This window comes from Spermophilus citellus, assembly GCF_964194105.1.
Source record: "Spermophilus citellus genome assembly, chromosome: 6".
NCBI lineage: Eukaryota > Metazoa > Chordata > Mammalia > Rodentia > Sciuridae > Spermophilus > Spermophilus citellus.
This window is the reverse complement of record NC_138187.1, coordinates 13,262,289-13,286,958: the sequence shown is the minus strand read 5'-3', so window position 1 is coordinate 13,286,958 and position 24,670 is coordinate 13,262,289. Positions and strand designations below refer to the sequence as shown.

Here is a 24,670-nt window from a genome sequence, read left to right as displayed (position 1 = left end):
ACAAAGCTAAGGGAGTGGAAGTGAGGCCGCGGGGGCCATCCCTGACATTGTGGCTGGTGTCCTCATGCAAGGCGGGATTCAGACACAGACACACAGGGGAGATGGTGTAAAGACAGGGAGACAGGCCACGTGCCTGCTGAGGAGAGGAAACCAATTCTCACTGGGCCTCAGAGGAACCCACCCTTGCCCACACCTGGACCTCAGGCTTCCGGCCTCCAGAACGGAGACCGTGAGCCCGCCAGTCTGGGGCACTGTGTCCAGGCAGCCCGTGCAAACTGGGAACCTCTGATTCAACCAACCAGCGATCAAAAAAAAAAAAAATGTTTTAATTGCATCTGTATTACACCCGCACAGACTTTCCATCTGTCCTCAGTCCCTAAACAGTGCACCTAACGGCTATTCACAGAACGTTGACCTCGTACGGAGGATGGCATGTAATCCAGAGATGGCTGCAGGTATGAGGGAGGGTGGGAGCAGATTCTGTGCAGAGACCATGGCCTTCTGTGGAAGGGACTGGAGCACCTGCAGATTTGGGTATCTGCGGGGCAACCTGGAACCAGGTCCCCTCCAACACCTAGGATTCAACGACTCTGCTGGAAAACAGGGCGTCAAGCGCACGGGACTGACGGGCAGGTTTGCGTCACTGGGCACACCTCTGGCTGCGTTTGCTGGTTGGCTGGAAGGAACAGTGTTAGGACAGAGCAGAGCCGTCTCCAGGAATAGAGTTTGTCAGGAGATGGGAGAGTGTCGGCAGGGGATAGGGGACGGAGTTTCTATAGAAACCAGGGCCCGAGGTGCTCTGTTGTGGGCTACCCACCAGTTTTAATTAGCATCCTCCTCCCCCGTCAGGTAGGCGGTGGGAAGAGAGACACGCGGGTCACTCAGACACCCTCTTTGAGGTGTGGGGACCTGAGTTCAAAACAGCAGTGGTGGGCGGGAGCAGCCGTGAAGAGCTAAAGTCACCTTTTGTCCTCTGTCTCCTGGATCAAAAGGCATGGGCCTCCTCCTTCCTCCTAGTAGCAACTCTGAGCTCAGGCCCCAGCCCAGGGCGCCTCAGGAATTCCGTCCCACACCCTGGGACCTGACAGAAGTCCTGCCCAGCCCTGCTCAGAGGGTTATCCCGGAGCACCAGGAACAGCTATATTTGGGCACTGGTGTTTCTCTCCCAGCAAGCCCTCTGTTCGTGTCTGCTTTTCTTCCACTGCTAGTGGGATAGCTCCCCTTTTTCAATGTTCAAAAATACTATTTAGAAATAACGCCAGAATAATTAGAAGGTAAAAACTGACATCTAGAAAGAAGAACAAAGGGCAGGTTGCCCCCCCCCCCGCCCCTTATCGTTTGGGCACTGTGTTAGATTTCCATCATTATAACGAAATGCCTGAGGCAGGATACTTATGAAGAAAAGAGGTTTATCACAGTTTTTGAGGATCAAAGATCAAGATCAGGTAACCCTTTTGGCTTGGCCTCTGCTGAGGGCAGCGGATGGTGTCACATCATGCGAGAGTGTATGTAGGAGTGAGATGTCACATTTCAAACCAGGAAGCAGACAGAGGGGGCAGGAAGGCTTGCTGCCTCGTAACCTTAAGGGGCTGCAGGAGAGCTCTCTTAATCCCTTTTGGGATAGTCAGCTTTTTGTCACTGGAATCAAAATACCCCACCAGAGCAGTTTGGAGGAGGAAAGGTGTGTTTTGGCTCCTGGTTTCAGGGGTTCAGTTCATGAAGGACTGGCTCCATTGTTCTGAGCCCAAGAGGAAGCAGGGTGTCACGGTGGAAGGGAGTGGCCGAGGAGACACGCTCGGCTCATGGTGGCCAGGAAGCAGAGAGAGGGAGAGAGACCCCAGGGAAGATGTGCCTTCCCAGGACACAACCCCACTGACTCCCCTCTCCAGCCACCCCACCTGCCTACAGTCACCCCCAGTCAGTCCATTCAAACGAGGTTCCGGTCTCAAAATTAATCACTTCCCCTCTGAATATTTCTACATTAATGCGGAAGTTTGGGGGGACACCACATATCCAAACCGTACCTCCTTCAAAGGAAAGTCCTCACAAGGACACGAGGACCTCCCCTGGGGCCACGCCTCTTAACGGTGCCACCACCTCCTGATACTGCCACCCTGAGTGCCAAGCTCCCGACATAGGGACCCTCGGGGGCACCCCAACCACATCCAAACCACAGGAGGTAGTTATGTGACTGCCCGGCTCTCCACCTTCCTGTCCAGTATTTTCCTGAGTGACCTAATGTCCCTGACATACGGAGCATTTATCAGGTGCCAAGCGTTTTTCTGAGCACTTGTATGAGGGAAGTATTGCCTTGTTCCCATTTTGCAGATGAGAAGACAGAGGCTGAGAGGGATTAAATAATCAGTGCTTAGTCACACAGCAGCAGGTCTAGAGTCCAAGCATGGGCACATCTGAGTTGAAAGCCACGAGATGAGTCGGTGTCCATCACACCTTGTATAGTGGCGGTGAAGGGACGGGGCTGTAGATGAACAACAGTTCTTAGACATTTTTTTAAAGGCTAAGAAATTAAGATAGATACAGAGATGGATGGTGTAGATGGACATGATTGATAAAGAGATGAGAGTGGTTAAAACAGATGATAAATGATGCAAATGATTGATAATTACAGAGGTATACAGATGATAGAAAGAGGTGAGAGATGACAGAGATGATTGATAGATGTAGAGCTATATAGGTGATACTGATGATCAATCGATTGTTTGATAGATCTTCACGGAATTCCTCAGGCTGCCACAAACACAATGTGTGTGTGTGTGTGTGTGTGTGTGTGTGTGTGTATGTGTGGAGGGACATAGTACCTCTCATTAATTACAATTTTAAGAAGCCAGAGAATATAGATTGTATACAAAAGACTCTTCCCATCCCCAAATGACAGTAAAGATCATCTGGATAAAGGAAGAAATTGTCTATTTTCTGGCCAGCAAGATTGAGGCCTAGAGGAAGGCAAACCATGGCCCATGGACTGAGTCCGGCCCCCTGTCTGTTTTTGTAAATAAAGTTTTATTGGAACACAGCCAGGCCCATTCCTGTGCTTCTGGCAGAGTTAAAGTCGTGAGAGAGACTACATGGCCCCCCAAGCCTAAAATATTTACTGTCTGGCTATTAAAAAGTTTCCCTACCCCTGTCTAGAGCAATGTTTCAGAAACTATTATGCACACAACCCCCTGGGGACAAATCAAAATGCAGATTCTGACTCCCCGAGTCTGGGCGGGGCTGGATTTTCTACTGCTCAAGAGCTCTAGGACCACACTTGGGTTTGAGCAAGGAATAAATGTTTTGTGGGTTTCTATCCAGAGAGGAGACGTGAACTTGCCGAAGTCCTGCTGCAGCAAAATAACCGGGGGTTGACGAGCAACTTGTGTACATTGATACAGCAGGAGTGGGAGCCGTTTATTGTAGGACAGGAGGGGTATTTATACATCCCACACAGCTTATCTAATTGACATAAACTAGATACAGCAGTCAACCAATCAGGAATCTCCACACTTCATGGCTCGCTGGCGTGACTTCATAAACCACTCCCTCTGGCAAAATGCCAGGCGCCATCCTGACTTGTTTACAGACCCTAACATGAACTGACTCACCCAAACCTCCAGACATCACATTAGTTTTCAAATCAAAGGTTCTCCCTGTGCGGAAGGCTTTCCAGCAGCCTGTGTGGACCCCGCTCCTCCATACCCGGAATGTTCATGTGCACGGGCACATTGCTCTCATTTGAATGTCTGTACCCTCTCAACTCACACCGAAATGTGGTTGTCACTGTGATGGTATTGGGAAGGTGCTCGTCCCTCTACTCTCTCCGGCTCCTCCTGTGCCGGTGCAGCAGGCAGCTGTGAGACCTTGACATTGAACTTTCCGACCTGAGAACTGTGAGCCAGTAGCTTCTGCTTATTATAAATCAGCCAGTCTCAGGGGCTGGGGCTGGGACTCAGCGGCAGAGCACCGGCCTCGCATGGGGGAGGCACTGGCTTTGAATCTCAGCACGACATAAAAATAAATGAATAAAATTTTAAAAAGATCCATCAACATCTTAAAAAAAAATTAAAAAATAAAAAAAAAATTAGCCAGTCTCAAATATTCTGTTAGAACAGCACAAAATGTACTCAGCCAGCTGTGTGTGATTGACAGGCAGCCCCAGGAACGTGACAGCAGGGACCTGCGAACCAGCTCACAGGCTGAGAGTCCATGAGGATAAAATAGCCCAACTTTCTCCTGTCGGGTATTTATATTGTGTACCAACCTTTAATAAGTCAGCTTGGGGGTTGTGTTTATAACAGGCACAATATATTAGTATGGTCAGCAATGCTTAGATAATAGGTGTGTCCTACCTAGGAATAAACACACACACACACACACACACACACACACACACACACCACTTGGGGGTGTGCATTTGTACAACTGATTGGAGGCAACTGGTCTACCCAGGGCACACCGAGGACTGGTGTGGGGCTGAATTGAGCCATATCCTGAGTCAGACCAAGGCAGACTTTCAGCTCCGGTGCCGGCTGTGTGGGCACAAGTTAAGTTATTCCTCACAGGCACAGCAGTGGGTGTTTCAGAGAGAAAAATGAGTGACTTGGAAACCAAATTGACATATTCCAGTCCTCTCCGTGGATGCCAGCTACCTGACTGAGCATTTTTGAAGGAAAAAAAAACAGTGACTGTGGCCAGGAAAAGTCTTGCACCAGATCAAGAAAAATGATCACAAAATATGCCCTCGTTTAGGAGCACCTACTTCTCACCAGCATCTGTGCCAAATAGTATAAATAAATTATTTCATTTAATCTTTATGAGGTCTGCACTTTTTTACCCCCTATTTTATAGAGGAAGAAACTGAGGTTCAGAGAGGCCAGATGACTTGTCTAAGGATGCACAGTATAGGAGAGAGATTCTGATTTTTATTTATTTTATTTATTATTTTTGTTGGTGTTGCTGTTATTTGGTGCTAGCATTGAACCCAGAGGGACTTTACCACTGAGCTACATCCCCAGCCCTTTTTATTTTTTATTTTTTTCTGAGACGGGGTCTCACTAAATTGTTTAGGGCCTTGCTAAGCTGCTGAAGCTGGCCTTGAACTTGCAGTCCTTCCTCCTCAGCCTCCCAAGTCACTGGGATTCCAGGCGTGCACCGGAAAATCAAGCCTGGCAAGATTCTGATTTTGAGGCAATATTAATTCTCCGTAACTGCAGTGAGATCCCAGTGGATTTCAAACATTTGAGTATGAATAAATCACACAGCGGAGCTGGGTACCAAGGCCGGCATTGGCTCTTTGTTGAGCGCGCACCCCGTGTAACCCTATTGAACCTTCTACAGGTGCCTCCTTGAACCTGGAGGCCCCTGGACAGATAGATCCAAGTGCCTTCGGGGTAGACCAGTGGGTGTGACCTCAGTGTCCCCAAGCTCACGGACCCTGCCCGATGTGGCACGTTTCTCAGCCCTGTGCCATTGATTGTTCTCCCTGGGAAATGATGACTGAGTCTTTTCCAATATTCAGATTTTTAACAGGAGGCAGAAATATGCCATTCTACTGAAAATCTCCTACTTTTATGTCCTGACTTTTTTTTTTAATTTTTATTTTAAAACAGTGTATGAAGCAAACAAATCCCACCCATGACTCAGGAGACCTCCACACTCGACATTCCCCTATATTTCTACCTTCTGACACTTCTTCTCTCCAAGGGCCAGAGATGCCTTCTGTCCTGGGAGAGGCTGGATGGAGACTCCTTACCGCCCTTCCCCAGGAGGAAACTGAGAACATAGGCCCCAGGCCACACGGTGCACGGTTCTGAGGGAGGCTGGCCCTGGGCTGCGGGCTCTCTGCTGTCACTCAGAGTTCCCTCCAGCGGTGCAGAAAGGAGGGAGGAGGGAGGAGGAGGGGACTGGGGTCCACCCTGCCCGCCTGGGACAGCCAGCCGTCCTGGCTGAGGAGCTCTGCTGCTCCACTCCAGCGGAAGCCTCTTGCTGGGGCTCAGGATGCAGAGGTGGGGGCTGTGGGCCGCCGCCTCCCTGAGCCTCGTCTGTGTCCAGGCCTTTCCACAGACAGACATCAACATCAGCCCAGGTGAGCCCAGGGGCAAGGGAGGGAGCAGGGGCCGAGGGGGACACTCAGAGGGATTTCAAGGTCCACCGTGGAGGCCTGGCTGCAGGCCTGTCTGGCCAGAGGAATGGCTGGGTGGGGTGGGGGGGTGGGCCGAGCCTCGGGAGAGCTCCCCTCCCCCACCAGGGCCATTCTGCCAGCCCAGACCTCTGCATTCCTCGGTTTAAATCCACTTTTGCAGTTTACAGAGCCTGCCACCCGGGCGGGTTTCTCAATCTCTCCGGGCCTCAGTTTATTCTAGAAAATGGGGATGGCAAGGGGACATCCTAGACTGGGATCTGAGACAACAGACACTATTTCTCCTGGTCTGGAGACGGAAGGTCCAAGATCAGGGCATTTTTGTCGGGGTCCCCCACCCCCATCATGTTTGTGACAGCCATTCCCAGGGAGCTCTCAGACCTGCTGCTTTGCCACCCCCGAGGTTGGACAGGCAGATGGGACATGGTTGTCCCTCTGGTGGTCCTCTGGCAGCCTGGCCCCTTAGCACCCAGCACTATAGGTTTTGTGGGATGTCCCCGGGTATTCGGCCCACCAGCCTCAAGTATGTGGCCTCCCAGTGTCCCACGAAGGGCCTCAGTGAGCGGGATTTCTCCCACTTTACAAAAGCGAGGCCCAAGAGCCGACTCTGGGGACCCCCGTCTGCAGAAAAAGGGTCCCGTCTTCTGCAGTCTCCCCCGGCTGGGCCTTTCTTTGTCTGACACCCCTCCAGCTTCTCTCCCAACATTATTTAAAAGATATACTAATATCAGTAACAGCGATGAAGATTCACACAGCCCTTTCTCTGTGCCAGAGACAGTTCTGAGCACTTTTTACATACGAATTTGTTGTATTTATTTATTTATTTAACCCACACCCTATGGCAGAGATACCTTTCAACCTTTATTAAAGTGCATCTCGTAATGCAATCCCTACGTGGAGATCCTCAACAGGCCAATTATTGGGCTGTTTGAATATGGGTGCTAGGGTTGTTAGACAAAGCACCAGGAAATAAATACCAGTAGGTTTCTTTTTTTATTAGTTATAAGTATATCCTAAATATTGCACGGGACACACTTGTAAGAAAAATCCTTGGTTGTTGATCTGAAACCCACATCTAAGTAAGTCCCCCTTTTTTTCTGTTTTGCTTTTGTTTCAAATCTGGTGACCCTCCTGGTAAGAACGAGGGGTCCTCGTGGTTTTGCAGGCAAACCTCGGGGGGCTTCAGTTCTGCCCAAACCTGCTGGGTGTATTAGTGGGCTCCAGGTGGGCCAGGAAGACATCCTAGACTGGGATCTGAGACAACAGACACTATTTCTCCTGGTCTGGAGACGGAAGGTCCAAGATCAAGGTCCTGGTGGATTTGGCTCTTATAATGCCATCACGGAGTGCCCCACTCTTGTGACTTCAACTACCCGAACCACATCCCAAAGACCCCACCTCCCAGTGCCACCACATCATCACGCAGAGGTCAGGGAGTCCACATGAATGCGGCTGGGCACAAATATTCTGTCCACAGCAGTGTTTTTTCCAACCCTGACCGTGGGTCTCGAGGGCTCACCCGTGTGATGGGTAAGGAGGGCAGACGCTGGACAGGATATCCTGGAGGGCCCTGGTCTATCCCAGAGGGCCTGGGTTTCTTCCTCCTTGGTACACCGCCCAAGATTCAGTGCAGAACAGGTGTCCGTCACTCATCCCCGGCTTGGCTCCCCACCCTGAACATGCGCACTGATGCCCCAACGCAGCCCGGCTCCCAGGTTTTCTTTGGGGAAGAGCCTCAGGAGCCTCTTGGGCCAGACCACATGCTTCCCCCAAGCCTTTCCTCCCAACTTGCTTGGGATGACACTGTTGAAGTGGGTTAATGAATGTGAAGTGCTTTTAGGAGGGCCTGACATCCAGGGAGAGCCACACAAATATCTACTATTATGATTCTTCAAACCAGAAAAAAAAAAAAAATGTCCTTTCCCTGGCCCCTGGGCCCAAGAACTCTCCATGACACAGGAAATGAGAGCAAAGCGTTTGGGAACTCACTCGGGACCTGCTCTTGCAGGGTTTCTGGGGCGCAGACGGGAATTAGTCATGTTGGGTAGCCTCTTCCTCTCCCAGGAACCTGGCATCGCACCTGGGCTCTGGGGAGGTTCAGGGGCCCGAGCTGCTTCTGCTGTAACAATACCTAGTGTTCACTAGAATACCCACTAGGAGCCAGACACTGTTAGGGTATGGATGTGAGCTGTCCCCAAAAGCCCACATCTGAGACTATACAAGAAGGTGGAGAGGAGAAATGATGGGTCCCAGCCTTCACCTGACAGTGGATTAGTCCCTGGTGGGGCTGAGTGGTGACTGGAGGCAGGGGGCTGTGGCTGGAGGAGGTGGGCATTGGGGGCGTGGCCTTGGGGGTCTATATTCGTACCTGGTGAGTGGAATCTCTCTCTGCTCCCGGATCCCCATGTGAGCTGCTTCCCTCTGGCACACTCTTCCGCCATGATGTCCAGCCTCACCTTGAGCCCTGAGGAATGGAGTCCGCTGTCCATGGATTGAGACCTCTGAAAATGTGAGCCCCCAAAGAAAGTATTCCTTCTCTACAATTGTTCCGGCCAGGCCTTAAAGTCATCGCAGCGAAGAAGCTGACTAAAACAGACACTCTCTCCCCTGGGACGTAGGCATTACCGCCATGCCCATTTCACAGATGAAGAAATTGAGGGGCGAAAAGCCAAGTTTTCAATGAGCCTCATCTAACTCCAGAGTCTCAGCTCTTAAGGTGGAGCACAGAGTCCCAGAAGCTGGATGTACCTCTCTCCTAGAGTAGACCGGATCCTGGAGTGTACCTTGGACACTCTGGCCCATTCCACTCCTCCTCTATGGTCCCAGGTACTCTACATATTTGTAGAATACTTAGTATATGATGATTTTTTTTGCCCTGTATGTTCCTCCCTGTGAGCAACTCAGAGGCACACATTTCAAGTCATATGGGCACCCAGGAAATGTGGATTTATTTGCTTAATTAAATAACTGTTAAATTTGGTGTTTGATTCATGGTCATCTCTCAGCCACTGTAGAAAATGGATTCCAGGACCCCCATGGGTCCCCAAATCCTTGCATGCTTGGTTCCCTTACATAAAATGGCATAGTATTTTGCATTTAACCTAAGCACAGTCTTCTCTTCATTTTCAATTATCTCTAGATTATTTATAATGCCCAGTCCTGAGTAAATGCTCAGTAAAAGGTGATATTGTATCGTTTATAGAATAGCAAGAAAAATGTCTGTGCATGCAGAACCAACACAAGGTTTCTTCCCCAGATACTTTTTATCCACAATTGATTAAATCCATGCATGCAGAACCTACAAATGTGGACGGTCCGCTGTATTGATTTTCTAAATGAGAACACCGAGGCCAAGAAAAAGAACCTTCTAGAAGTGTCTGAATCTATCAGACCGAGTCTCAACCCTGGGTGTCTCACCACTTGCCAGCCCAGGGAGCAAGTGACAACCTCTCTGAGCCTCAGTATCCTCAACTGTAAAATGGGAATGACAGGGTCCCCTCCTAGGGTTGGTGTCAAGGAGCGAGCACCCTGACAATAGTTAGAGCGATGTAGGGGACTGTGCAGTCCTCGATCCCCTGTGCCTGGTCCTCCAGAGCAGCCCAGAGAGGGGAGGCGGAGCACAGGCTGGGGAGGGGTCTGCAGGGCAGCCAGCCAGCAGCAGGACAGCACAGGACTCTGGGCCCTCCGGCACCGCCTTCCTGGAGTCTGGGGGCCTCTAAGTGGATGGGGTAGGCAAATGTGGCCCCCAGAACCTCCCTGCCTCCTTTCCTGGCTGGGCCCCCAAGCCTATCTGGGCAGGAGGCAGCAGAGTGGTGTGTCTGTGGGCAGTTGGACGGGGGCCAGGGGAGCCGTCAGCCAGATTGAGTAGGAAAGTGACAATTTATTCTTTTAAAGAGAGGGGGGTGGGGGGAAGAGCCCCGGATTGCACTGGTGTGTTTTCTTTCCATCACAAGCTCAGAGTCCCCAAAGGCTTTGACGCCCACCCCAAAGGGGAGACCTTGGGGCCTCTGGTGCTCCTAATGGAAGTAAAAGACCATGCCATTCCGCCTCTTGGTTTCCAAAGCAACAAGCCTCTTGGGGCATCCCTCGCTGCCTCCTACCCCCGCACTCGCCCCCATCCTCCCCAGCCTCCTCTCTGACCTCCTTGCCTCTCATGTTCCCAGCCAGAATAAACCACTTCAATTCTCCAAGCACCCATCGCCCCCGCACCTGCAGCCCCTGGAGCATGGCATTCTCTCCTCCTGGAACATTCTTTCTCTGACTCTTACCCTCTTTCAAATCTTAGTGGAGACAACACCTCCTCCAGGAAGCCTCCCACATGGCCCAAATCCAATCTATGTGCCACCTTTAGGTGCTCCGGTGACAGTCCCCTGGATTTCCCCCACCCAGCAAGGTGGTGCTCTGTCCCTAATCACCTGTAGGCTGTTTGACAATAAGGACAAGGCAGCCACCCGTTCTGACCAGGAAAGGGACTGCTCCCTCAAGGTTTTGCCCATGTGACACACATCTGCCAGTTACTTTTGAATGACATCTTTATTTCTACATTCATTTTTCTTGATCTTGATCTCCATAGACTGTGGGACCTATGAGGTCAGAAGCCACACCAGCTTGTAGCCAGCTGCCTGAGACCAAGTAGATGCTCAAAAGCACTCGATGAATGAATGAAGGAATGAATGAAGGCCCAGATCAAAGGGAAGCAAAAGGAAATGGATTGAAATGCAGCAGACAGCCTGACTTTAAAATAGCAGCTCTGCCAATTAGAAGCTGTGTGACCGTGGGCAAGTTAGTCAGCCTCTCTGTGCTTTGGTTTCTTGGAGTGATCGTGGCACCGACCTGGTAGGATGTGTGACGATGAAATGACCTGATAGACATAAAAGCACAGTGCCTGGCACGCGGTAAATGCTCAGCAAGGGTTGGCCCTGGTCATTGTATTTCCATCACAGCCTGGAAGTCGAGAGATAAAGCTAAGGACATCCCTTCCCAAGGCAGATAGCAGAGGCTGATCTGGAAACAGGTTCAAGAAAGACCTGTCGCGGTTTCTAAATTGCCAGAAGTCAAGGGGAACAGGGACACCAGGCAGACAACGGTTAATTTTTATTCCAGCACAGCCCCGGGCTCCTTTTTGCCTCCCAATTAAAGGCCTTTGCCTGCCCAGGTGGAAAGGGGAGGATCTGAGCAGTGACCTGTCGCAGCCCCATTTTCTGGTAGGTTTCACCCCAGGAATCCAGGACACTCATTTGCTCGGTGGAGAAAAATGAAAAGGAACAGAAACGGGGAGGCGGGGCGTCGACAGCCGGGTCAAGGGTGCTCCACGCTGGGGGCGGGGCTTCCTTTTGATGCAGCATCCCCATCCCCCATTCCCCCCATCCCCCCCATTCCCATCCCCCATCCCCCATCCCCCATTGCCTCCATCCTCCTATCCCCCATCCCCCCATCCCCCTATACCCCAGGCTCTCAGACCCAGGACCCTTCCCTCTCCCTCTTCCCAACCAGCCCCCTGCCTTCCATCAGTCATTCATTCCCCTTTGCCGAGCCCTGTTCAGCGAGTGAGTGAGGGGAGGAAGGAAGGGCCAGGTGAGCAGGTCACCTGGAGCATCTTGCTCACCTGAGACCTCTGCGACCCGCGCCTGAGAGCCCGCGCTGCCAGTGAGCTCCGGGTGGTGCGGGTGGTGCTGAGGCTGCCGTGTGCCAGGAACAGGGCGTGCGCAGGTCTGGCCAAGCAAGAGGGTCGCAAGGGGCCCTTCCCACAGGTGGAGGGACGCCTGGAGGGTTTAGTTGAGGGTGAAGCTGTCCCCAGGGCTGGATCTAGAAGCTGAGCCAGGAGGGGGGAACCAGGAGGTGGTGGAGCAGGTCTTGGTGAAAGACACAGGGACAGGAGGAACGTGGAAGGAGAGAAGAAAACCGGCAGGTTAGAGGGGCGTTGGGATGGGATGCAGCAGACCCCAAGGCCAACTGGACGCCAGGGAGTAAAGAGGGGTTAAGGGTGACCCCAGCAAATACCCTGCAATGCTAGGACACTGACCCGTTCCAACCGAGTCTTGCTGTTTTTGTCTGTTCCCATTCAATCCTCGCTGTGGTGTTTAATGCCCAGTGAAACTCATAGGTAGGGTGAATGAATGAGGTGTCCTGGCTTGGATCTGGGAACAGAAAATAAACTAGTGAAATCTGAATAAAGTCTGTGGTTTAGATAATGATATGGCACCATGTTAATTTCTTAGTCTTGACAACCGTCATGTGAGAGTTTAACACGCGGACACTGTTGAAGGGCATTTGGGAATGCCCCACACCATCTTTGCAATTTTTCTGTCAATCTGTTTATTCCAAAATTTTAAAAGCTTATTTTTTAAAAAGTGAAGGAGGAAAAAAAATAAAGAGGACAAAAATGATGGAGTCTTCCAGCTCAGACAAGAGAGTGAATTGGAGAACGCTAAAGAATTCTGTGGCCTCGCAGAAATGTCCTGTGAACTTTCACAAACATCCTTTTCAAGGTAGGCTGGGCCAGGTGTAGAGGTGCACACCTGGAATCCCAGCAACTGGGGAGGCTGAGGCAGGAGGATCACAAGTTGACCCAGTCTCAATATAAAAAAATAAAAAGGGCTGGGTAGAGCACCCTGTGTTCCAAATCTGTACTGCAGAAATAAAAATAAATATAAAGACAATAAAGTTAGGTTTATTGTCTGAGTGGCACCGTCTCCATAATTCAGGGGCTCCACACACATGGGGAGGGGTCAAGACCTAAAGAAGAAACAGAGATACTCCAAAGAGAATCTCTTGGAAGTTTGGAAATGGTGCTGCCTTGGGACTATTCATTCCAGAGTCACCCAAGTATCCGAGGGGTTGAAGCAAAGAGGTCCAAAGGAATCCTGCCGAGGATTACATAAATTACTTTGAAACAAAAGTCCTTGGCTATGAGGATTAGCAACAAGGGTGGCCTAGGATTGGACAGGCAGGTGCTGGGCAGGTATTTTTACCGCAAGGTTGTGGGAACCTTGGTGCAGAGCTGTGGTCCGGCACCATCTTTAGTGATACATGCCTAAGCTACCCTCCTTGGTCACCTCCTGGCAGCTTCTCAATCTCAGTTCTATGGACCATTGGGGTCAGATTATCCCAATGTGGGGAGCTGTTCACTGTAGGTGTTTAGTAGCACCCCTGGCCTCTACCCCTTAGGGGCCAGTAGGGCCACCTCCCCCCAGCTGTGACAACCAACCATGTTTCCGGGCATTGTCTTCTGGGCGTTGAAATATCCCCTAGTTGAGAATCACTGCACAAGGGTGACCAACCTTTCCAGTTTGCTGGGGCTTGCAGGGGTACCTGGTATCAGTGACTTTTGGCTTTAAAATTGGGACAGTCCTGGGCATAGTGGAATGGATGGACCACCCTATTTCCAACTCTATTATAGAATGACACCAACTTTTTGTTGTGGTCCTGGAAATTGAACCCAGGGCCTCAGGCATGGTAGGTAAGTGCTCTGCCAGTGAGCTTCACCCCAAGCCTGATAATCTGGGTATTTAAGATTCCCAGGTACCTTCAGATGGGTGGCACTGTGGACCCGTGGTTTGATATTGTACTTAGCATTGGTCATTCCAACCAATCTGGACAAACCTGGCCAAGTTCTCACCAGTGAATGTCCTTGCCTATAAGTGACAGGTGGAAGGAGAATGGGAATGATCTTCAGCTTCTCGTCCATGCTATGGGGGAAGCCACTCCCTAAGTAGACCCCAGGGAGTGAGTCTGTTGAGTCTGTGTGGTAGGCAGTGCCCCGAAGTCCCCACAGGGAGCTCAGCCACACCCAGCATTACTAGAGTCCTTAACCCTCTCAGCATACGCCACTAGGAGGTAAAGTCCTCCTAGTCCAATGCTATCCATTGAGAGAAGAGGAGACAGAGACCCAGAGACAGGGAGGGACAGGCTGAAGACTCTGGCCATGCCAAACAGAGCTCCGGCCCCCTTAACCCTGCAGAAAAAGGACTAAGAGCAAATTCTAAAATCACCTGGCTCCATTTTTGATCCTGACACGTGCAGAAAGACTGTTGGCCAAGATTGACCAAGAGGGTGAGGTTCACCAGGATCAAGGGGCACAGCTGCTGGAGTGCAGGATGGGCCAGTTTGGGTCCCTGAGAAAGCCCAGCGGCTCTGACCAGTCCTGGGAAGGAAGGATGGCCTGGAACCCGCCTGCTTAGCTAGCTCTCTTGATTAAAGTGGCTGTCCCTTTCTGTCCCCAGAGAAAGCACCCAGAGGCACCTACTCGCCTAGACACACATGCTTTTGGTTTTGCATTTGATCTCAGCAATTTCCAAGAGCCTTGCAGCTAATCACTAACAATCATGCTATCAAGGAGCAATCTGTATATGCCAGCCAGCACCTCCACGAATTTATTTAGCCCAATAAATAGCCTCAATAAAATGAACCATTCTGGGCCCTGTTGATTTCCCACAGTGAAGCGTGATGCACACTTTTCAAACAAAGGCTTTGGAGTGGAAAGGGCAGAGTTCAAGTCCCTGCTCTGCCACTTAGTTACAGGATGACTCCACTATCGAGGCCCCCATTCCCTGTGTGATGCTCAGTGAATGTCACCCACTGCTTTAGGACTCCATCAGGTTGGTTCGTCACTGTAGTGGCTTTCAAGCAGATTCCACATGGCTGGATAGGAGGGACCCCAGGGGTCATCTAGTTAGACAGCCGAGAAGAAAAGGAATGTTCTAGAGTCTCACGGCAACTCAGGCACAGAGCTGGGGCTAGGACTCTGGTTGGGCAGCCCAGGCTAACAAATCCCCCCACTTGTCTGGGCTCCCTGCACACCCTTGAAAATGAGCCATCCATCCCAGTGAGGGGAAGATTCTCGGCCTGTCTGCCTCTCCCAGTCTGTCCCCTTGAGTGGTGATTTCCAGGAAAAAATAAAAAAAACTCTCCTAAAAGCTTCCCGAGGGGCTGAGACTTGAGAGAGCATTATTATCTCCAACATGCGTCCCTTATGTGTTGCTCTGCCATGTTACCAGCAAATTCTGAAACCCCAGTCACTTAATGGGCAGAAGATATAAATAGCCCTTAGCTGTAGCTGTCGATAAACACAGGGAGATGTGCACCCTCACCAGGGAACCCAGAACTGCAGATCGAAACAAGATACCATCTTTTTGCTTATAAAATTTGCAAAGATTGCCATGAAAATAATGACACTGGGCTCTGGTCGGGACAGAGGGAGACGAGTCCTCGCAGACGTGGCCTGTGGTAGTATGAATTGCTTTCAGGAGGCAATTTAGCAAATTGTATCAAAGCCTTCCAAATCTCTCAGAAAATCATCAGAAAGGCCGAAAAAGCTTTATGCACAAGGCTGCTCACCGTGGTGATGTTGTAATCATTTTTTTTTAAGGAAGAAATCTAATTATCCCCATATGAGAGAATCATTAAATAAACTCTAGAAGGGCCACTCGGGAGAGCATCTAAGAGCTATTTAATGTTTACAAAAAGGTATCCTGATGGGGGAAATGCTGATACTCCTTAATTTTTAGAAAACAGAATCCTGTCCTATATCCATATGATCACAATTGCATTAGAAACTATCACTGTATATGAACACAGCAGAATGGAAATGTGCCCAAGAATCCACTTTTTCCAAGTTTGAGAGTGATAAGTTACTTTAAAATTTTTTTTTGTTTTAGTTGTAGATGGACACAGTACCTTTGTTGTATTTATTTATTTTTATGTGCTGCTGAGGATTGAACTCAATGCCTCACACGTGCTAAGCAAGAGCTCTACCACTGAGCCCCAGCCCCAGCCCCATAAGTTACTCTTATTATTTTGAAAAATTTAGGCATGCATGGAAAGCCACTCAGCTCGTAGCAGCCAGGAAGCAGCAAAAGAGCAGTAAGTTCTCCAACCCCAAAGGGACACTCCCAATGACACACTTCCTCCAGCCATGCCCCACCTGCTTACAGGTACCACCCAGGAATCCCTTCCAATTAATAATCCATCAAGTGGATTAATCCACTGATGAGGTTACAGATCTCATGGTCCAGTCATTTCCCCTCTGAGCATTCCTGCATTGCCTGACACATGAACTTCTGGGGGTACCTCATATCCAAACCATCACAGGCAGACACCCACATCTATCGTGACGGGACACCTGTTATTTCCATTCTTGAAAAAATACGTAATAAATCATGGAAGCAACTTGAGCACCACCAACCTTTCTTCTGGTCCATTTTCTCTCTGTCCCCAGCCCTGCCAGAGCTGCCCCAGCCGTCCCTGTGTCCCCTGTTCTGGATGGAGTTCAAAGGTCACTGCTATCGATTCTTTCCTCTCAATAAGACCTGGGCCGAGGCTGACCTCCACTGTTCCGAGTTCTCCATCGGCAGGAAATCCGCCAAACTGGCCTCCATCCACAGGTGAGTGGACCCCCCCCCCCGCCCCCGCGGCTCGGTCCAACCAAGGTCCCCGTGGGAAAGAGAGTGGAAGATAGTGTCTCCCACCAATATTTCTCTTTGATCATTAAAGCTACTCTTTATCCAGCCCAATTTCTCATTGAATTCATCCTTGGCTGTAGAGGGCAAAGCATTTAGCTGCAGTAGCCAAGAGCACATTGGAAGACCTCTCTTTATAAATGCTCATCTTGTCCACCCTGCTCTGCTGTGGATCACGGGCCAGAGACACCCCTGACATAATACACATATAAAGAACACGATGCACGGACCACAGGGAATCAGAGCTGGCTTTCATTGGATATGGGTAGATGTACCTCATCACGTAGTGACTCCTCATTTTAAGTAGATATTCTCATCTTACAGAAAAGGAACCCAGAAAGGTAACTGACTCATGCAAAGTTGCAAAGCTGTGAAGTGTGGAACTGGGTTATGTTTTGTTTTTAGGGGGTTTGAGCGGGGGTGGGGGCGCGCTGTTGTCATTTCATTTGGTTTGGGATTTTATGGTGCTGGGGATGGAACCCAGGGCCTGGTGCATGCTAAGCCCCCATTCTACCATTGAGCCACAGCCCTGACCCCAGGGGCTGGATTTGGACCTCAGCTGCGTTGCATCCCTCACCCACCAAGTCCTCCCTCCCAGACACACTGGCCACCTGGTCCTCCAGCCTGGTCCAGCCCTCCCAGTTCTCCTCCCCTTCGAACATTCTGTTCTTCTGCTGGGTAGCCCTTCCCTCCCTACCTCCTCCTGCAGGTCAAACACCCCCTCACCCCCCCCCCGGGGTATCTCTAGCAACACCCCTTCACTAGAGCCACCTCTGACTCCCCGGCCCCTAGTCCCATTCATTACCCACCCTCCCGCCAGAGCACTTCTCTCTGCACAGTTCAACAACAGCTTTCGGAGCTGACCTCCAGCAGGTCTGTGAGTTTTTCGGAGCAGTTGCAACAGGTCCCCTTGGCTCTCAAACTACAAACTCTCCACTGGCCTCTGTTCTTCATGGATCTCAGAGACTTGAAGTTAGACAGAACGTTGGCGGGTTCCACTTAGACACTGTTGGTGGGACTGTAAATTAGTACAACCACTACGGAGAATGGAGGTTCCTCCAGAGACCGGGCCTGGGACCACCATGGGACCCGGCCACACCACTCCTTGCTCTCTATCCAAAAGGAGTCAAGTCATCATGCAATAGAGACGCACGCATGCCCGAGGTGACAGCAGCGCAATTCACAAAGCCAAGTTATGCCACCAGACGAGGCACCCACCAGCAGATCAATGGATAAAGGAAACCTAGACTGTAGACAAAAGGGAGTTTTAGGGCTGGAGATGTGGCTCAAGCGATATCGCACTTGACTGGCATGCATGCGGCCCGGGTTCGATCCTCAGCACCACATACAAACAAAGATGTTGTGTCCGCCGAAAACTGAAATATAAATATTGAAATTTTTTTTAAAAAGAGGGAGTTTTACTCGACCATAAAGAAGAATGGAACTATGTGGTTTTCAGTTCAATGAATGAAACTGGAAAACATCAGGTTAAGGGAAATAAATCAGACACATAAAGTCCAGGGTCACATATTTTCTCTCATATGTGGAAGCTAGAGAGGAAAAGGGGAAAAGGGGCCTCATGAAAATAGAAGGGAGACACAATAGAGGAAGAGGACCCAGTGGGGGGGCAGGCAGGAGGGGTGGGAAGGGGAGATGCTGAGCAATGAATCTGACTGAATTATGAGCATGTATGAATATATCACAATGAATTCCACTATTTTGTATAATAATAATGTACCAAGAAAGGGTACTGTTTCCTTATGTCTTAGGGTCACTGTGTTTTGTTAATGGAGAAGCCATCCTTAGTTTCCAAATGACTCTTGAACCACTGTCTTAGTTCATGTTGTGCTGCTATAACAAAATACCTGAGCCTGGGTCATTTATAATGAACTGTTCTCACAATTCTGGAGGCTGGGAAGTCCGAGAGCAAGGCACCAGTGTCTGGTAAATGCTCTTGTGCTAGGTTATCCCTGGGCGGATGTCAGAAGGGGAGGGAGTACAGAAGACACAAGAGATTAGGCCCATCAGCTTGGCTCGTCACTGTAGTGGCTTGCAGGCAGATTCCACACTGACCTTTAAAAGTCGTGGGTCTCTATAAAGTTGATACTCCATCTAAAGTTCTCACGCAGGGCTTGCCCAACTCACAGGCTCCATACAGGAAACTGCTGTCATTTTCGTTTATAATCGTTCTAGGACCTCAGAGAGATTTTATTTCCTTAGCATTCCCATGTCAGGCCATCTTTCCAAAGGATGCAAGTGAGTCTTACCTCCCTCTCCTCTCCAGTTCCAATAGTATCCTCTAAGCAACTCTCGTACATGTGACTTCCTGGAGGGCCGTGTTCAGGATTCTGAGAGCTGCTAACCTAGAACGGATTAGCAATGTCTTCCACAAACACAGAACTAAAAAGAGGACACATGTGCACTTTTAGGTGTCACCAACACCTCAAGCAAAAGGAAATATTTTCATGGTGGACGTTCTAGTCAAGATGGCCACCTTTAGAGAGCTGTCACTTGGAAGAAGCTAACCAGAGCCCATAGACCTTGTTGCAACAGGGGGTCCCTCAACATGATTCTGTTTCAAGTGACTTATTGGTTAGGTGTTAGCTCTAGGGATGATGATTGTTATTTTATAATGACTTATTGGATGATAATGGGAATCATTTATTCAGTCGGATCTGCCTGTCTGGGTCTATAAACACTTTGAGTGACGTGTACCGATACTCACCCACTTCTGCTCACATCCTTTACTCACCCTTATAACTTGTGCAAATGACCATTAATGGGCTCGCTGATATCCGGGGAACTGGGTGAGTTCCCAAGTTTCATGTCCACACCTGGCTTCAACCCAATGAGGAAGGGTGGAAAACCAGGCCTCTCCCATACCTCCCTCCTTTCATTGGGGTAGAAAATGTTTCCAAGATTCCCTCTACGAACTTTCCCTTCTAAGTGGCCAAACTTGGTCCTGTGGCCATTGCTGGCTGCAAAGGAGGCTGGGAAAATGAAATGTGACTTCCTAAAGGGATTAGGAGTGGCTGTGGGGTGGACAGCCAGGGATGTCTGCCCCAGTTCCTGCCTTGTGTAGGGATGTGTATAAAACCAAGAGAGACCTGGCATGAATCAGTGCTCGAGTCTCTATGTGCCTGTTAGCTGTCTGTCCTTTCTATCTGTCCAGCCATCCATCCATCCTTCCATCCTTCTACCTATCCACCCACCCATGCAGGCTTCTGCCCACCCACCCATCTCTATTTATATGTTCTTCTTGGCATCAATTTCTTTTTTTGGGGGGTCAACTATTTGGTAAGCTCTTTGAAACAGGGGCTGAGAAGGCCCCAAGGAGACACGGATGCCTTTTAAGGAAGCTGGGCTGTTTTGCTGAGTGGGCTCTGTGCAAATTCTAGCCTAGAGATGAACTGTCCAGGTAAACAGAAAAGAATCTGGAGATGATATGTGGGGGGAAAATTTTTTTTCTGAGCCTGGGTCTCCCTATGTTGCCCAGGCTGGCCTCAAACGCTGGCCTCAAGTGATCCATCCTCCTGCCTTAGCTTCTAGAATAAAAGCCCATCTTGCTGCCCCTGGTTCGTGTGGGAATAGAGTAGAAGAGAGAGGGCGCTATACACACTGCAGTGTAAGGACCGCCTTTGAGAGGGGACAAAAGTGTACAGGGGAGATTTCAATAAGGTACTTTATGTGCACATGCAACCCCCCGGGATTGAACCCAGGGGCGCTCAACCACGGAGCCCCATCCCCAGCCCTTTTTTTTATATTTTATTTAGAGACAGGGTCTCGCTGAGTTGCTGAGGGCCTCACTAAGTTGCCGAGGCTGGCTTTGAACTTGTGACCCTCCCACCTCAGCCTCCTGATTGCTGGGATGACAGGCATGCTCTACGCACCCCCCACCTTCAATGTTGCTTTTAAACCCCCCCCCCCCGCCCCCGCTGTCTGCTAGCGTTTCTCAAATGGATTTAAATTTTTAGAAGAAAAGCAGGCCACATACGGGCCACCTGATTAAGAAAGCAGGCTTCTTTGGTGCAGAGAATCTAGCGAGCGCCGCCTTCGCTTTTCACCTCCACCCCCAGAGCCCAGGTAGGACTCACGCGCCCCGCGTTTCTCACACTCACAGCTGGGAGGAGAACATCTTTGTGTATGACCTGGCCAACAGCTGTGTGCCCGGCATCCCGACGGACATCTGGACAGGCCTCCATGATCATCGACAGGTGAGAGGGGACCAGCGGGCAAACCCTCCTCCATGGGCCAGGCTCCTGCTGTGTGACCTGGTGTAGAGGGAAACCAGACACCGCGAGGCCACAGGTAGCCGAGGATCCCTGTCACAGAAGGGGATATGGCCGCACAGTCTGGTCAGAGAAGGCCTCTTGTTTGGACTTGCGTTCTTGGCACCAAGACACGAGAGGGTCCAGAGACTGTGGAGGGAAGATGGGTGAGATATAAAGCAGGTGGCATAGGGGACAACACTGTGGGCCTGAGACCCATGGATGCAGAGTGGAGGGGGAGGAGCTGCCACCACAGCCCAGTTCTGAGGTCTTGGCTAGTCCGGTGAGGAGTCCCCAGCTGGGCCAGCGTTGTCCCCCGGGCCTGCCGAGTCACTGTCTAGGAACAGCCTGGAGGAGCGTAGCCTTGGTGTGACTACAGGCCTGGGTCCCAAGGGGCAGCAGCGCACCCTCAGCTCCAGCAAGATGGTGACCACCCAGGGGCCCGGAGGCTGCAGCTGTCAATCATCTGCCTCCTGCAGCTGGGCTTTCTGCTGTGCACAGCCCAGGGCCACAGCAGCCTCTGGGCAAGAAACAATTCAGCCTGTGTTTAACAGAGCAGTCGGAGCCAGCCAGAGGCAGAGAATTCCAGGTAGAGGGGACAGCATGGGCCAAGGTCCTGAAGCAGGAGAGCTGACCACACCTTCAAGGTTGTTAAAGAAGATGAGTGTGGCTGGAGGGCGGGGTGGGGCAGGGTGGGCAGAGTGAAGGAGGGAAATAAGGCTGATGAGGTGACTCGACTGCATCCCCTTCCTGGGATGGTCACAGCAGACCCCGCCTGAGATCCATCCCAGGCTTTCCCTGGGGGTGGCAGGGGGCTGTTCTTACGCTCTTGCCCTGCCTTGGAGCTCAATAGGGAACCGGGTTCCGGGTTCAGCTCCTGACTTTTATTGTGGTGGGTAGATCTTCACCCACCTGAGCTGGAACTTACTGGTTGGTAGGAGACGCTGGATTTTTTAAAAACTTCTCTTAGCCTCAGTTTTTCTTTCTGTGAAACGGAGATAATAGTGCCTTGTTTTATAAAGTAAAGGAGTTAATGTATGTGAAAGGCTTAGCATGGTATTTGGCACAGCACAGGAGCCCATGAAGGATGGGGGGAATTGCTTCAAAATAGCCAAAGAAGCAGTGGGGCTGGAATTAGTATAAATATATATTTTGGGGGTGGGGGTGGTACTGGGGATTGAACTCAGGGGCACTCGACCACTGAGCCCCATCCCCGGCCCTATTCTGTATTTTATTTAGAGACAGGGTCTCACTGAGCTGCTTAGCACCTTGCTTTTGCTGAGGCTGGCTTTGAACTTGAGATCCTCCTGCCTCAGCCTCCAGAGCTGCTGGTAATACAGGCATGGGCCACCACATCCAACAGAATTAATCTGAATTAATCAGAATTAATCTGTCAGGAACCTATATAGAAGTTCTAACTTTAAAAAAAAACCCTAAAATTTCTATTTATAATAGCAACATTAAAGTTAGGTGATAATTACATTAAATTGGAGTTTAAGGAACTTGTATTGTAAGTCCTGATAATCATAACAAACAATACAGCATAAAGGATTGTGGGTTTTTTTTTTCTCTTTTCTTTTCATGGCTGGGTTGAGCTCTGTGTTAAGCTCTTCACATCCCTGAGTCCATTCAACCCTCACAACCACTCTCTGGAGGTAGTAGCTCCATTATAGAGGTGCGGAAATGGAGACTCAGAGAGGTTGATTAACTTGTCCAGGTCACAGAGCTAGAAAGTGGATAGAGGAAACGCCAACTGCACCTCGAGCCTCAACCCCTCTCTCTCCCCCCACCACATCCCAGGAATAACACACAATTTCCATGACCTAGAACGAGCTCCACGATCATCGGTGTTGGTGGGGGTGAGTTTTCTAAAAAGCTGAATGGATGGAGAAAGGGCTCCTGTTCCTCCACACGGCAGAGAAGTCTTTGTTTCCACGGTTTCGTTTGCACATTTATTGTAGCATCAATCAAATTCCCAACAGGACTTTTCCTACAATTGGACAGAGTAGTTCCACACCCGGAAAAAAATAATGATGCAGACTATCTGGACCCACAGAGACGCGGAGGGCCTGCCACCCGCGAGTCCGTTGGGGTCCTGGGCCCTGGAGCCGCGTGGGCAGAGCTGGGACTGAACCCCAGGGCTGCTGCCTCGTTCCCTGTGGGCAGCAGGTGACCCCCAAGTCTCATTGCGCTAGCCACGGTGGCGGCGATGGACTGCAGGAGCACCCGATGAGAAGCGAGGGCTCTTCTGCAGAGGTGGAGGGGAGGAAGGTGCTGGAAGGCTACCCCAGCTGAGCTGGACAGACCCTGACTGCCCTCTCCTTGCCTGGCTCCCACCCTCCCTGGGGGCCCCAGGAAGGGCAGTTTGAGTGGACGGACAACTCCTCTTACGACTACAGCTACTGGGACGGCAGCCAGCCAGATGATGGGGTCCACGCGCGGCCGGAGGAGGAGGACTGTGTGCAGATGTGGTACCGGCCGGCCAGCGGTGGGTGTCCCCCAGACTCACAGAGGCGCTGGGGAGGGGCCCGCAGCGGGAGGTGGGTTGGGGGGGAGCTGGCAAATTTTCAGCACCTTGGAGAGCGATCAGAGGTCCCCGGGTGCCAGGGCCAGGGCCACTCTGGGACTAATGATACTTCACCAGGTTGACATGAAGGAACAGGAAGATGCTCTATGGAAGTGGCTGTTGGGGTTGGTGTGCACTGTTAGAAATTACCATCACCATCAACAGCATTGTCACTCTCCACACCAATCTTCAGAAATGAAAACTGTTAATGTTCCCACTTTGCAGATGAGGAAACTGAGGGCCAGAGAAGGTGAGCAACTTCTTTGAGGTCACACAATAAGCAAGTCATGGAGCTAGATTTCAAGCCACGATCTCCAGATCTCCAGACCCAAGCCTTTAACTTCTCTCTCTTCTTTTCCTGACCAGAGGAGAGTAGGATGGAATAGCAACTTATTATCCTGAGAGCCACTGGGAGCCCAGTAACAGAGCTGGCCAAGGCTCTGAATGAAGTGTGTGCTGCCCGTCCATGGTGGCAAACCAAGACCAACCTTATGAGGGAATAAGATCAGACCGCAGCCTTCCTGAGCATCAGCAAGGAAGGGCCACCAGTGTAGAGGCGAGGCCTACCAGAGAGGAGGGCTCTTACTCCAGTGGGGTGGTGAGGTGACTTTTATTGTGGTGGGTAGATCTTCACCCAGATGCTCTGCTTCCTCCATCACAGCTCTGAGGTCATGGAATGATAACGCCTGCAGCCGGAAGTTCCCTTTTGTGTGCAAGATCCCACCTCTGAGCGTTAACTGATGCACCCTTGGCCCCAGCATCACCGAGTGGCTGTACCTACTATAAAGCTGAAGCTGAGTAGATGCAAAATGCCACCAGAGGTAAATCTTATAGATGAGATTTCTAACAAACAAGACTTAATTATTCAGGGTGGCCACTTGGCCAAGTGACAGAGACCCAAATGGAGCTAGCTCAAGAAACAAAAAGCGGTGATGGATGTACTGGTGCAAGCCCAGGGATTGTTCTGGATTCAGGCTTGAATCTCATTGGCTGAGTGCAGCCTCCTGCCCGCCCTGAAGCCTCACTTTGGCAAAGCTGATTGGCTGGGCCCTGCTGAGACGCACAGAACAGGGCCGAGGGGGCAGAGTTGACCGCATCCTAGGGGTTGAGTGGGGGGATAAGCAGATGCTGGGCGCAGGGCACAAGCTTTCAGTAATGAGATGGACAAGTTCTGGAAATCTAGTGGATGACACAGTGACTGCACCTCGTAATATCACATTGTCTCTTGAAATTTGCTAAG

General features: G+C 50.6%; 1 protein-coding gene across 1 annotated transcript; it reads left to right on the top strand.

Annotated features, from left to right (window-relative positions):
- Positions 1–5,997: 5,997 nt before the first annotated feature.
- CLEC19A (C-type lectin domain containing 19A) lies at positions 5,998–24,171 on the top strand (the record flags this gene model as incomplete). The annotated part of the gene is made up of 5 exons (XM_081300057.1): positions 5,998–6,085; positions 16,356–16,521; positions 20,717–20,810; positions 23,220–23,352; positions 24,092–24,171. 5 exons carry the CDS (start codon positions 5,998–6,000, stop codon positions 24,169–24,171), a joined length of 561 nt encoding a protein of 186 aa, XP_081156183.1.
- Between the last annotated feature and the right edge of the window lie 499 nt (positions 24,172–24,670).